Source organism: Sorex fumeus, unplaced genomic scaffold (genome assembly GCF_029834395.1).
Source record: "Sorex fumeus unplaced genomic scaffold, SorFum_2.1 ptg000033l, whole genome shotgun sequence".
Taxonomy (NCBI): Eukaryota; Metazoa; Chordata; class Mammalia; order Eulipotyphla; family Soricidae; genus Sorex; species Sorex fumeus.
Window position 1 is genome coordinate 35,469,042 of NW_026606090.1, and position 15,614 is coordinate 35,484,655.

At 40.4% G+C, this 15,614-nt stretch overlaps 1 protein-coding gene across 11 annotated transcripts in view; it reads left to right on the top strand.

The window, feature by feature from the left end:
- Positions 1 to 15,614, top strand: part of TSGA10 (testis specific 10) — a 129,119-nt gene that overhangs the window by 16,285 nt on the left and 97,220 nt on the right. For 10 of the 11 annotated variants that reach the window (XR_008792828.1, XR_008792829.1, XM_056116741.1 and 7 more), the window contains 3 exons: positions 3,894 to 4,109; positions 13,427 to 13,492; positions 15,135 to 15,302. Coding sequence is in view for 9 of the 11 variants with exons in the window: in XM_056116735.1 (XP_055972710.1) it covers positions 3,894 to 4,109; positions 13,427 to 13,492; positions 15,135 to 15,302 (450 nt within the window). In the remaining 2 variants the exon portion in view is untranslated. Of the gene's footprint in view, positions 1 to 3,893; positions 4,110 to 13,426; positions 13,493 to 15,134; positions 15,303 to 15,614 lie in introns of those variants that run through there. The other variant, XM_056116739.1, reaches the window with a different exon arrangement.

The window sequence follows — 15,614 nt, forward strand, 5'->3', positions numbered from 1 at the left end:
GTAGAAGAGAAAGACATTTAAAAAAATATGCTTGAAATTGCTTCAGGAAAAATGAAGTATCTAAGGATCAAGAAAGGAGGCCCAAAACTTCTATGTCAAAACTATAAATGAGATGGCATAAGAAAAAATATATAACTGACAAAAAGATGCTAGCAAATGGAAACAATCTGTGCTCCTCAACTGGAGAATTAACATTGTGAAAATGATACGCATTGTACAGATTCAGTGAAATCCCTAGCAAAATTCCTTTGACAAGGCTGAGGGGCAAGTATGGGGATTGTAGTACCGTACTTAACTGACTCCAGTCCAGTCCCTGGCACCACATGGCCCCCTTGTCTTCACTGTGGCTCTGGTAGTCATAACACTGTAGGACCCAAGTAATCTTGAGCTGCACATTGAATGTCTAGTCCAGTTGGATGAGAATCACTAGGGAGTGGCCCTGGGTTCCCTGAACACAGCTTGGTAGGTCCACACCCTCCAAAATTTCCCATGACATTTTTCAAGGACATAGAATAAATATTGCTAAATTTTATGGCTTAAAAAGCACAAAATCCCCAAATATAACAATCCGCTGAATTCTGAGGTAAAAGAAGCTAAGAGGCATCACAGTTTCTGACTTTAAAATGTATCTTAAAACTATAGTAATCAAAACAGTGTGGCACTGGACAAAGACCAACTCTCAGCAGTGGAATGCACTTGAGAGATAGAAGTGAATCATTGGACACACGATCAATTAATTTATGACAAAGGGACTAGGTGTATTAAGTGGTAGAAGGAAAGTCTTTAACAAATGGTACTAGGAAAACTGGTTAGCCACATGCCAATAAAATCGGATTCCTGTCTTACACCATACACACGTGTTAAATTAAGATGGATTAAAGACTCAAGTATATCAAGAAAAACAGGCAGACCTTTCCATGATATTGACTTTAGAGGTCAATATCACGATCTTTACCTTGAATTGCTCTGCTCCATTGGCAAAGTAAACAGAAGCAAAAATAAACAGGAATATAACAAAACGGGTAGGGGGTTTGCCTTGCAGCAGCTGACCTGGGTTTGATTCCTCTGCCCCTCTCGGAGAGCCCGGCAAGCTACCGAGAGTATCCCGCCCACATGGCAAAGCCTGGCAAGCTACCTGTGATGTATTCAATATGCCAAAAACAGTAACAACAAGTCGCACAATGGAGATGTTACTGGTGCCTGCTTGAGCAAATTGATGAACAACAGGAGGACAGTGCTGCAGTGCTACTGTGAAAGAGGTCATGGCTAAATAGACACCTTACTGAATGGGAGATATTTGCATGCCCTACATCTGATAAATAAGTACCCACCAGACTCATGAAGAAAAATCTACCCTATTGAAACATAAGGGGAACAGCTGTATAATACTTTCTCAAGAAAAGCATGCATTTGGCCAACTGCAAATAAAAAAGTGCTGCTTATTACTGATTGTCATAAAAATGCAAGTCAAAATGACAGATTAACATGTCAGATATGTGGCAATGGCTTATAATAAAAAAGCCTGGAAACAACCAGTGCTGGTCGGCATGTGGGGGAAAAAAAAGCCCTTATTCAGTGTTGATGGTTGTGTTGCATGGTAAAACCTCTATATAATATAGTATAGAGACCTCCAGAAATGAAAAGATAGAACTACCATATGACCCCAAGAATCCACTTGAATGTTTTTCCCAAGAACATAAAAAAAACTAATTTAAAAATATTTATGCCAAAGTCGTGAGAAACAAAGATGACCCCACCCCATAACCAAAAGGGAACCAAATAAACTTCGTTAGCTGAAGGGAAACAGTATTGAAAGGACAGCAGATTTGAAAAACAGAAGAAAAGTGAATCACATTATTCAAGTACTGGGAGAGATACTGCAAATATCTCCCATTCAGTAAGGTGTCTATTTTAGCCATGACCTCTTTCACAGTAGCACGGTAGCACTGTCCTCCTATTCATCAATTTGCTCGAGCAGGCACCAGTAACGTCTCCATCGTGTGACTTGCTATTACTGTCAACTTAGTATTTCATAGCTAGTGGAAGTATTCTTTAGAAATGAAGGGCAAATCTAGACATTCTTGGGAGAATAAAATAAAATTTAGTGACAGGAGAGATAGTACAGGGATTTAGACGCTTGGCTTGTTTGCATCTGGTCTCTGAGAATACCAAGAGTCATTCTTAAGCACAGAGCCAGCAATCACTCAACTCCAAGAACCTCTGGTTATGGTTCTCCCTACCCAAAAATATTTGTCACTAGGTCTATTCTGAAAGAATAACTGAAAAGATTTCTTTAGTTAAAAAAGAGATGTTAAAGAATATGCTATGGGAATGGACTGGTAGTGCAGTGAGTAGGAGTTGGCCTTGCACATAACTCACTCTGGGTTGTTCCCTGACTCCCACAAGGTCCCCTGATACACTCCATGGGTGATACCTGAGCACAGAGCCAGGAGGAAGCCCTGAGCACTGATTGCTGGGTGTGGGCCCAAAGCCACAAGGCAGACAAAAAACAGATTGTCAAAAGGAATAGCCTGGGGGCTGGATCAATAGCAAAGTGGGTAGGGCATTTTCCTTTTCCTTGCACAGGGCTGACCCTGTGCGATTCCCAGCATCCCAGATGGTCCCCTGAGCACTGCCAGGGGTAATTCCTGAGTGCAAAACCAAGAGTAACCCTTGTGCATCGCCTGATGTGACCCAAAAAGCAAACAAAACAAAACAAAAAAAAAGGAACAGTCTGTAGGACAGGAATATGGGTGAATGCATGTAGGGGAAATATGTTACTAATGGAAGGTATAAAGGGAAACAAAGTTTCTACATTTCACTTCACTTTATTCACTTTAGCTGGTAAGTTATTGACAATATAGAATATAGATAAATAAATATGTTAACATATAAAATGTATAAATCCAAGTTACAAACATGTAACAAAATAACCACTAAGAAAAGAAATACATACTAAGGAATACTACAGGTAAGTGAAAATAGAATTGTAAAATATGTTACCTCAGAAAGCCAACGAAAGAAAAACCAAAGTACAAAAAAATTCACTAAAATATTGAAAATTTCATCAAATCCACATTTAAAAAACCTGGATTATAAAATGAGTTTAGAAAGTTTTTTGTCTTCATTTCTGGCTTCTATACATTTCTCAGCAACAGAACAGTAAAAATGTATCCACAAAACTCTTAATTTCTGTATTATTTATTTCAATTTTGCTAAAATTGTTAAGTGCATAAGCAACACATTAATAATTGAATACTTTCCTTGCCTCTAATGTCAACCCTTATTATTTACTCCAAAACAAAAGTTATTTAGAAGAGGTAATTCATATTTGTAGAAAGGGTATGAGTTTTGGACTTAAGTATAAATCTGGCTATAGTACTTTATTTAATCTTATTTTCCTGAAATAATCTTATTTTTCTGAACCAACTTTCTTTAGCCGGCCATACCCACAAGTGTTGGCTCTGCTCCAACAGTCACGGATGACTACAGGCAATGCTAAAGGAACCACACAGTGTTTGGGGGATCAAACGAGAGATGACACTTACAAAGCAACCTGCTGTCCTATCATTTTGGCCGTGACCATTTTTCTAATCATTGCAAATCAATAATAACTTAAATTAAACTGTAAATAACCTGAAAAGATATAGATGGGAAATTTTGCATATTTTGTACCACGAAAATGTGTTGCCTGTATGAAAACAAACAAAAAAAAACTTTTCCATGCAATATATTTGCATGGTGCAGGATTCACAAAGTGAGAAAAAGATATAGCTTATTCTCCTTTACAGAGAAACAAACCCCTCTTCCTGATTCCTGTGGCCTATTTACTATGTATAGAGGGAAGCTAAAGAAAAACTTCAATGTGATCATTTTCTTTTTAATTATTACAGATTGAAGATCTCAAACAGATAAATCATGGCTTGGAAGAATATGTTAGGAAACTCTTGGATAGTAAGGAGGTGGTAAGCAGTCAAGTAGATGATTTGACCAACCACAATGAGCATCTATGTAAAGAATTGATTAAAATTGACCAACTAGCGAAGCAACTAGAAAGCGAGAAAAATTTTGTGGTGGATACCGCCGACAAGGAACTTGAAGAAGCAAAGGTACTAAATTTACCATCGATCAGAATTTTTCTTTTGGCCAGGAGCTGGGGCAGGCTTCTGTGGCACTTGAGCTCCCCCTACAGGTGCTTGGCGGACCCCGTGGGGCCGGGGATGAATGCCGAAACCTATGTGCAATGTAATGTGCTCAGTCTGTTGGACTGTCTTTCCAGCCTCGGGTCTAAGTTTAGTTTAAACACAATATCATTATTAGGTGCAGTGGGAAAAATGATGTTCTAATACCATAATATAGTTGACATCAGTATCTGTTTTAGCCCAAAAGTAGAGAAGAGAGTAAGAGGGAAATTGTCTGCCATAGAGGCGGGGGAGGGCTGGGAGGTGGCGGGTGGGAGGGTGGGGGGAGATATTGGAGATGTTGGTGGTGAGAAATGTGCGCCGGCAGTGGGATGGGTGTTCGATCTTTGTATACTGAAGTGCAAACATGAAAGCTTTGTAACTGTAGCTCACGGTAAAGTAAAGTAAAAGTAAAGGCCCTCCCGTTGATCATCGATTTGCTTGAGCGGGCCCAGTAACGTCTCCATTGGAGACTTTGTTGTTACTGTGTCTGGCATATCGAATACTCTCAGTAGCTTGCCGGGCTCTCCGAGAGGGGCGGAGGAATCAAACTCGGGTCGGCCATGTTGGCTGCGTGCAAGGCAAATGCCCTACCCGCTGTGCTATCGCTCCAGCCCACGGTGATTCAATTAAAAAATATGTCTGTTTTATGAATAGCAAAGCCACCAACCATAGTAAGGGTTACAGATAGGATGGGGATTAGAAAAATGCATGACCAATGTTGGGGATATGAACAACTAATATCTGTGGTCATAATCATTTAATTTTGGGGCGTGTAATTTAGGTATCCAACCACTGGGAAAAAGATTCTTTACCTGAATTGTGGGATATGGCTCAAAATAAGAGAATTTCTGATTTGAGAACTAAGAAACAATGTTTGGATTCTTAGACTACATGAGATTATTCTCTGGTTATGTGAAATAGAGTCTGAGGCTGAAGAATTGATTTAGAATTAAATTTATTACTGGGAATAGTTTACTTTCATAGTTTTTAAAGTATTTTTTGGGAGGAAGGGTTGAGGGGAGAATCCTCCTAAGCATTGGTTGGCTCTACCAGGGCTACCCCTGCAGTGCTGTGTGGATGCCAGTATGTTCTTCAGCCCTTTGAGCCCATCTCCCTAGCCCTGAGCCATTTCTTCAGTGGTCCACAGAGTAATTCTTTTATCCCATTGTAATCTTTTGATATTTACTATTACATTATCTGTTGCTGTTTATTAGATTACATCTAAACCTTAATGGCTTCAAATGACTCATATAGTTAACAATATCTGTGAATCACTAATTCAGTTAAGTTTATGATGTCTCAGAAAATGATAATCAGGATGATGGCCAGAGAGAAGTCATGACTTGACCATTACTAGACCATTTGCTCTTTATAATAAATTACTGTGGGATACCAGTAGGACTTCGGCAGTAAATTAATTTCTTGCCAGCAGATGTCTCTAGTTTGCTTGATAATAGTTTTTATAGCTGATTTTCCTCTTCCCTGCCCACACTTGATTCAGAGAGAAAGGAATAATCTTCAGTGTCCAGTATAAAAAATACATGCTGTCCTTTATGGTTTGTTACTCCGAATCACCATTACATGCTCCCAGGTCGGGAAGGGGAAGGCAACAAGCTACCCCTCATTGGCTCCGCCCAGCTCTGGACCCATGAAACTGAGGCATTGTGGCATCTGGATCCTGTTTGTTACTCAGGATCTCCATTTTGCCCCTCAGGCCAGCCCCCCCCTCCCCCCAAGCTCACAGCCGCACGGTGACCTCACATTTCTTCACTTCTTAATCCCTCACTGTGAGCATGCAAAGACATCCCACATTTGCTTACCTGGCCACACAGCACTGCAGGAAATACCTCCAGGCTGCCAAAGGTAAAGTGGAAAAGCAACTACAGAACATCACCACTCTTAGCAGTGAAGACAGAAGATAATAGCTCTGAAGACTTTACCAGTATAGGCCAGCTATAAGACCTCTCTGATAAGGACTTTGGAGAGGAAATGTGGAGCATGTTTAAGAAGCTCAAAGAAACAATGGAATGGATAGCTAATAAAACACAAGAGAACAGAAATAAGGAAACCACAAGCAGAAATGGCAGAACTAAAGAGTTTAGTAGACGAAATGAAAAACTCATGGGAAGGCCTCAGTAGAGTAAGAGTAACTGAGGACAGATATCAATGAGTTCCAAGATGAGATGCAGAAAACCTTTAGACAACAGCAGAAGATGGAAAAATAATCCCCCAAATTAATGAACAGCAGACAAGAGAACCCTGGGATGAATTCAAGGGGAACATCAAAAGACTCTTCAGGGTCCCAGAAGGCCAGGAAAATCTGACGCAGAAACAGTAGTTAAATAAATTATTACTGGGAAGGTCCTAAAGTTGAAGAGTGCACAGACCTAGATTCAGAAGGCCCAAATAAATAGACTCCAGGATACATCCTGATCAGAATGACAGAGGCCATGGAGAGAGATAGAACACTGAAAGCAGAAAAATCAGCAAAGGAAATTACATAGAAAGGAGTGTTCTTGATGTAGAGCACATTTGTCAAACAACACCTTTCAGCCTAGACGTCAATGGTTGGATGTAGTAAAAACAAAAAGCAAAACCAAATACAACCAACGCCCCCCCCCCCCCACACCCCAGTAAAATGATTGCCTCACCAAGAGTAGTTTATTCAGCCAGACTTTCTTTCTTTCTTTCTTTCTTTCTTTCTTTCTTTCTTTCTTTCTTTCTTTCTTTTCTTTTCTTTTTTTTTTCTTTCTTTCTTGAATATTCAAGAAAAAAAAACTTTTTTTTTTTTTTTACTTTTTTGGGTCACACCCAGCAATGCACAGGGGTTACTCCAGATCTGCACTCAGGAATTACTCCTGGTGGTACTCGGGGGACCATATGGGATGCTGGGAATCAAACCTGTGTCGGCTGTGTGCAAGACAAACTCTCTACCTGCTGTGCTATCATTCCAACCCCCAAACTCTCTTATATTTTAAAAAGTTGTTCACAATTTATTTCATTCAATATTCCAATACCAATCCCTCCACCATTACACCTTCCCACCACCATTATTTTGGATTTTCTCATCACCACCCAAGCCTGCTCCCAAAGTAGGTCTAAATAGTTTATTTTGTAGTGCTTGTTATGAATAATCTGCTAAGAATGATCCAAAAAAGTTTCCTTAGAGGAAAATGTGATCCTGGGTCCTCCCAGGATTGCTCCCTGAGCATAAAGCAGGAGTAAATCCTAAGCACCACTGGGGGTGGCCCCCCCAAACATAATATACATGACAAATCAGGAGTAAAATAATATCACGTGGCAGGAAGAACAGTGGAATCAAAGAGATGTGCCCGGAGCCGGAGGTTCTTCATCCTCTTAGCTATTTCTTCGACGTTCTTGAAGGCGTTCCAAGCCGCTCTCTTCCTCCTGCGCAGCTCGGGTGCCAGGTCATTTGTCATGTTGACTTCTGGACCTAGGTACACATAGCTGTTGCATTCAGAGATGGTCCTTCCATTGAGAGCTAATGGGGCGTCAGGAACGAGGCTGTTTCTCATAAACATTGCTTCGTAAGATTCAGCTGTAGTCCTACCTTTCCACACTCACGGTCAAAGTCGGCCAGCATTTGTGCCGCTTGGCTGATGTTTGGTGTTATTAAAACAATGTCATCAGCAAAGTGGAGGTGATGTAGTTGCCGACCTTCTATCTTCACTCCCATTCCTTCCCATTCCAGTCGTTGCATGATGTTCTCGAGGGTGGCACTGAAGAGTTTCAGTGAAACGATATTACCCTGCCGAACCCCTCTCTTGACATCGATGATTACTTCTTTGTAGAATGGTGAGATCTTGGTAGTGAATCCGCAATACAGCTCACGGAGGATCTTGATGTATTGGGCTTGAATGCCCTGATTGGCTAGGGCTTCAATGACCGCTTCCGTCTCAACAGAAGCAAAGGCCTTCTTTAAATCAATGAACGTTAAACAGAGCGGCATCTTGAACTCCCGAGAAACCTCAATGAGCTTGGTTATCGTGTGGATATGGTCGATGGTGCTGAATCCCAAAGAAGAATAGAAAGAGCTATGCTTGGAATATCATGTTTCACTCAAACGAGAGAAAGAATCCGGAGTTCTGACATCCGTGGATGATCAAGAATCAGGGATGCTGTCTCATTTGCCAAGGTGTCGAAAATCAGATGGGCTGGTCACGTAATGAGATTTAAAGACGACCGCTGGACTAGAGCTGTTACCGACTGGATTCCACGGCATGTCAAAAGACCGTGTGGCCGCCCACCTACCAGATGGTCAGACTTCTTCGTCAAGATCATGAACGATCGGTTTGAGGCCCTTCATGTTCCCGGAGCGAACAGATGCCATTGGGCTACACTAGCACGCGACAGGGCAAATGGAGACGTTACTGGTGCCCACTTGAGCAAATCGACGACTAACGGGAAGTTAAGTGATTAAGTGATTTAATGTTGAAAAGAATTGTAATTCCTGATATCTAATTTATTTATACAGTTTAAAAAATTAACATTGGAATTATTATTGCATTTCTTCTCTATTAGTTCTTACCATATGTAATAAAGCCAATAAAATATGTGGAAGACATGGTATAAGTCTCTGTAAACATTTTTCTTTTTTTTGACCATACCCGAGAGTGCTCAAGGGTTACTCCTGTCTCTGTACTCAGGAATCACTCCTGGCGGCTCATGGGACCTATGGGAAGCTCCTATTGAACCCTGCTCGGCACGTGCAAGGCACGTGCCCTACCCACTGTACCATTGCTCTGCCCTCCCCCCCCCCCCCCACAAGCTCTTATCTTGTCATTACCCATATCCCTTTCTGATCTATGTTTTGCTGGTTATCTTTTGTTTTTCTCTTTCGATGTAAACTCCTTGAAGTCTGTGTTTTCTGCCTCTTCCCTTCCCTTTCTCACCTTGATTTCCAGTGCTTGTACACTTGCTTGTAGTGCTTAAACACTTAGTTGTGGTGCTCTGATACTTAATTGCATTGATTGTTGAATGGTAAACACACTTTATTTTCAGTTCTTGCTCACCTTCAGTTGTGCTGTGCAAGAGATTGCACGTATATATTTTTTTTCTTGTTCTGATCGGTATCTGAAGTAGCAGTGATGCCCAGTTGGAATCTCAATTCTTTATGGGTCTGTGATAGGGACTGACTCATACCTGTAGAGCAGGCATTCTACCAATGAGTCACATGATGGACTCAAAAGCAGAGAGTCCACTTCATTTGCCGAAATTAGTGTCAAATAAATGAATATGTTGGGTTAGCATGTTATTTTTTGTGTCTTGTAATTTCATTTTCGGAGTGGAATCTACATTGTTTTTCATCTTAACAAAAGTAATACATATTTATTACAGACATTTCAGTCTGTATAGATATAACAGTATAGCACTGTAGTACTGTCCTCCTGTTGTTCATTGATTTGTTTGAGCAGGCACCAGTAACCTCTCACAACAAATTGTGGTACTTGTTGTTACTGTTTTTGGCATATCGAATATGTCACGGCTAGCTTGCCAGGCTTTGCCATTCAGGCGAGATACTTTCAGTAGCTTGCCGGGCTCTCCAAGAGGGATGGAGGAATCAAACCCGGGTCGTCCACATGCATGGTAAATGCCCTACCTGCTGTATATAACAGTATAATTTAAAAAAATCCACAGTGCTATGATAACAGCTTTTTGTACCTAAACATAATGATATACCTTCTCCAATTTTTATATTATTTAGTTATGTCCCATCTTCTTTGAGAATATATACATAAATTTAGTCTCTAAAAGAATTTGTTATGCTATTTAAAATTTTTGGCAGTAAGAATTTTTACATATTTTTATGGGGATCTTGTACATAATCAAACATAGATAGACTTCTTATTAGTATCAGTTGAAAACTTGTGCAAAAGTATGTTACAAACCATAATACCCCTTAAATATTTTATAAATTAAAATGTGACTATCAGATATCTTGAAGTTATCTTTGGTCTAAAGAACAAATGAGGGGCTGGAGAGATAGCACAGCGGGTAGGGTGTTTGCCTTGCATGCAGCCGACCCGGGTTCGATTCCCAGCATCCCATATGGTCCCCTGAGTACCGCCAGGAGTAACTCCTTAGTGCAGAGCTAGGACTAACCCCTGTGCATTGCCAGATGTGACCCAAAAAGAAAAAGAAAAAAAAAGAACAAATGATTAATCATTATTCCAGAAAACTCTAAAATTAAATCTGGCAAGATCAGGTGACTTTCAGTTTAGAATAACAATGGGGGAGATTTATGAATTAAGAAATAAATTCATTAAACCAGCATGCCAAATTTTAGTGAAGAACTTTTACAACTTTGCATGAAAAGCATAGTCACTGTTTTCTAGGAAAATACAATTTAGACATACATTAAATATATGAGTATAAGTAACTATAAGGCTGGATATATTTTATAAGATTGATAAAAACGGTATATTGTAATTTTGATCGAAACAAATTATTAAAAGAGCGTAGAGGCAAAAATAATCACTTTTTATTAGGGTGATTTGGAAAACTTTTAACCTAGTCATTTTCTTATCTCTTTCCCATTAACATTTTGTAATTACAATTGGCCAGTTGGCCCTCCCGTTGATCATCGATTTGCTCGAGCGGGCCCAGTAACGTCTCCATTGGAGACTTTGTTGTTACTGTGTTTGGCATATCGAATACATCACGGGGAGCTTGCCAGGCTCTGCCGTGCGGGCGAGATACTCTGGGTAGCTTGCCGGGCTCTCTGAGAGGGGCGGAGGAATCGAACTTGGGTCGGCCATGTTGGCTGCGTGCAAGGCAAACGCCCTACCGCTGTGCTATCGCTCCAGCGATACTGTAATTACAACTAGTACTAACTTTGTTTTCCAGATTGGGGGAGGAAATTTGATAAAATACTCAAGTAATTTGCAGCCAGTGAGGTAGTATCATGGGTATTGGCACTTGCCTTGCTTGTTGCTGACCTGAGTTTGAGCCCTCAGACTCTCTCTGGTCACCCTGAGACCATCACTATTGATCCCTGAGTGTAAAGACAGAGGTGAGCACTGAACTTCCAGATGTGACCCGAAAGTGAAAACAAGAAAACAAAAAGAATTTTCATTAATTTATGCAAAATATTGAATAATTTAAAGGAGTTGCCATATTTCATCAGGCTTCTTGAACAAAGATAGGCAAACACGAAGGAGTATATTAGTTTTCTTTAATAAAAACATTCACTGCTTATTTAGATTTTTTTTCTTCTCCGCATGCTTTGGGCCGAAGGGTGCTCTAGGCATCCCCTCTTTAAATCATTGCATTTCCTCATCCAGTTATTCTAAACACTACATATAAGTGATCTCAGCCTGTTTTTATCCTCTTCCTTTTGACTTACTTCATTCAATATGATACTCTCCGGTTCCATCCATGTTGAAGCAGATTGCACGATTTCATCATTCCTTGCGGTTGTGCAGTATCCAAATAAGACTACATTAAATTAAAGTGTTTTTGCATGGCAAAAGAAACATGGGCTAAAACTAAAAGACAGATAACTGAAGAGGAGAAAATATTTTTGGTCAACACATCACAATCAGCCTTTGACTCTGTTGAGACGGAAGTGGTCATTGAAGCCCTAACCAATCAGGGCATTCAAACTTAATACATCAGGATCCTCCGTGAGCTGTATTACGGATTCGCTGCCAAGATCTCACCATTCTACAAAGAAGTAATCATCGATGTCAAGAGAGGGGTTCGGCAGTGTGATACCATTTCACTGAAACTCTTCAGTGCCACCCTCGAGAACATCATGCAACGACTAGAATGGGAAGGAATGGGAGTGAAGATAGATGGTCAGCAACTACACCACCTCCACTTTGCTGATGATATTTTTCTAATAACAACAAACATTAGCCAAGCGGTACAAATGCTGGCCAACTTCAACCGTGAGTGTGGAAAGGTCGGACTACAGCTGAATCTCACAAAGACAATGTTTATGAGAAACAGCCTCATTCCTGACACTCCATTCGCTCTCAATGGAACAACCATCTCTGAATGCAACAGTTATGTGTACCTAGGTCGAGAAGTTAACATGATGAAAGACCTGGCACCTGAGTTGCGCAGGAGGAAGAGAGCAGCTTGGAATGCCTTCAAGAGCGTCGAAGAAATAGGTAAGAGACAAAGAACCTCCAGCTCTGGGCACATCTCTTTGATTCCACTGTTCTTCGTGCATTAACATTCACCTCAGAGACTTTGGCCCTATGCAAACAGGATGAGAATGCTATTCTGCTATTTGGGTCTCCCAAAGAGGAATTGAAAGAGCTATGCTTGGAGTATCACGTTTCACTCAAATGAGAGAAAGAATCCGGAGTTCCAACCTCTGTCGACCAAGAATCAGGGACGCTGTCTCTTTTGCCAAGGCGTCAAAAATCAGATGGGCTGGACACGTAATGAGATTTGGAGACGACCGCTGGACTAGAGCCATTACTGACTGGATTCCACGGGACGTCAAAAGACCGCGTGGCCGCCCACCTATCAGATGGTCAGACTTCTTCGTCAAGATCCTGAACAATCCATTTGAGGCTCTTTGTGTTCCTAGAATGAACAGACGCCATTGGACTACACTAGCACATGACAGGGACAAATGGAGACGTTACTGGCACCCACTCGAGCAAATCGACGATTATCAAGAAGTCAAGTGATCAACACATCAGAGAAAGGATTGATATCCAGGATATATAAAGTATTCACAATGCTCAGCAACAAAACATTCTAAAACTCCATCTAAAAATGGGGAGAGGAAATGAACAGGGACTTCTCTGAGGAAGACCAATGGACGGCCTGCAGGCACATGAAAAAATGCCTATCATCACATCAGAGAGAACGCACATGTCAAAAATACTGGGAACCGTCTGTGTTGGCGAGGGGGTGGCAAGAAAGGATGTCTTGTCGCTGCTGGTGAAATTGTGGTCTGGATCAGCCCATTTGGAAGGCAGAATGGAATCCGATTGAACTGCCATACAGCCAGCAATTCCACCTTCCGGTATCTCCCCCCAGGTAGAAAAATGTCCATTTGAAATGATGTGTGCACACCATTATTCACCGCAGCACTCAGTACATTAGCTAAGATTTGGAGGCAACTTAGATATCCAACGAAAAATCTTAGCACTCAGTACAGTAGGTAAGATCTGGAATCAATCTAGATGTTAATCGTGGTTTTGGAATAAACCATGAAAATGTGGTATGAATGACATTTTTTATGGATTGTTTTTCAGATTCAATTAATTTGCCAGCAAAATAATATAATAGTATTGGAAGATACAATAAAGAGACTTAGATCTGTAAGTATGGTTTTGGTAAATATATAAAGAATAATTTTCATTGGCTTGTAAGTCTACGGAAAATGTGTTTGTGTTTTGACTCTTATGTCCTTTTTGAACAATAAAATATGGTTTTTTTTTAAATCAGCACCATCTGACTTGTGTATCTCTATACAATTGGCTTTGATGCCTAGAGATCCTTCTGTCTGTAAGGGAGATACTTTTCCTTCTCCATTTCATCATTACTCCTTTCTTTCTTAGTGGTGGAGAGAAATTTTGCTTGGCTTTATTAATGTCCTTAGCTGATACTTGGTTTGAAATGATCACTGTGAGTAATTTAATTCTCAAAGTATAATGTGCGTTTGTTTATATACTAACATCTATTCCTCATAGTTATAGTTTAAGTTATAATTTGTTTTTTATATTTTATTTGTGTACAACTGTGAAGTGATAACTTCTTTGCTCAGACACTTTAATGTTATTTAAATATCTGAAACGTCCTGTCTGAAAGTGGATCTGATTTCTCAATAAAGTTTGATGAAAAGTTTTATGCTCGAGCGATAGCACAGCGGTAGGGCGTTTGCCTTGCACGCAGCCATCATGGCTGACCCGAGTTCGATTCCTCCGCCCCTCTCGGAGAGCCCGACAAGCTACTGAGAGTATCTCGCCCGCACGGCAGAGCCTGGCAAGCTCCCCGTGACGTATTCGATATGCCAGACACAGTAACAACAAAGTCTCCAATGGAGACGTTACTGGGCCCGCTCGAGCAAATTGACGAACAACGGGAGGACTGTGACCGTGACCATGAAAAGTTTAAAAAGTATTGGTAAAATAAATACTATAAAATTTGGCTATCCCTCATTGACTTAACTTATACATTTGTTGAACAGCTATTGAATATAATTTAGATGTTATTCATAGGTTATTCAGTAGGAAAACAAGGAAGTTAATTGCCTTTTCTAAGCAAGTTAATTGCCTTTCTTGGACATGTATTCGATCTATGGACATTCCTGACGTCTGAAACTTCTTTTTTAAAAATTTATTTTCTGTTTTTTTCTCTTAAAATTATTGAGTAAATTAGAGGTGCTAATTTAACTTTTCAGAAATTTAGATAAAGGGAAGTGTCTAACTTTTTGTTGGTTTGTTTTGGGGCCACACCCAGCAGTGCTCAGGGCTTCCTCCTGGCTCTGCTCTCAGAGGTCACTCCTGGTGGACTCTGGGACCACATGGGACATACAGGATCACGCCTTGGATCAAGGCAGACACCCTTTCTATTGCACTATCTCCCGGCCTCAGAAGGTGTCTAACTCTTAAAAGTATTGATGAATTCTTCTTCTTTTGTGTGTGTGTGTGTGTGTGTGTGTGTGTGTGTGTGTGTCTGTGTGGGCCACACCTGGCTGTGATCAGGGCTCACTCCTGACTCTGCACTCAGTGTCACTGTTGCCAAGGATAGGGACCATATGGGATGTTGATGATTGAACTCGGGTTGGTTGTGTGCAATTCAAGCGCCCTCCCCACTGTACTGTTGCTCCATTGATGAATTATTGTTACAATGCAAAACAATATTACGATTAAGGATCCTGTTTGTTGTCAGCTTTCATTTAAAGGTAATGCTAATACCTTTAGCTTAAAATAATGGCCTGATTTTTCCCTTCTTGACAAGATAATTTTAGAGACTGAAAAAGCACAAAATAAATCTCCTTCCAGACTTGATTCCTTTGTCAAGGCTTTGGAAGCAGACAGAGACTACTACAAGAACGAAACTCAGCTTTTGAGAAAAATGATAAGAAGTAGATCAAAAAGTCCAAGGCGCCCATCTCCATCGTCCAGGGTAGGTTTGGAAACATAAATATTTTGAAGTTTGTTCTATAAATTTGACTTCTACTGATATATTTAACCTAAGAATAATTGAGTCTAAGTTGGCATGCGTTGCTTTAGCAAAGAGCTTGGAAGACATCAATCTCTGGCACAGCAAGTCGTGATTTTTGTTTTTTATCAGAATTTATCAGACAAATGTGGAAGTATACACAAATGTGAAGCAATTTGGGATGAAGCTGTTAAGAAATATTTTTTTTAAATGTGTGTCATGACTTACAATAATATTAACTTAGACACCATCTACCAGAGTGCCAAACCCTACTAC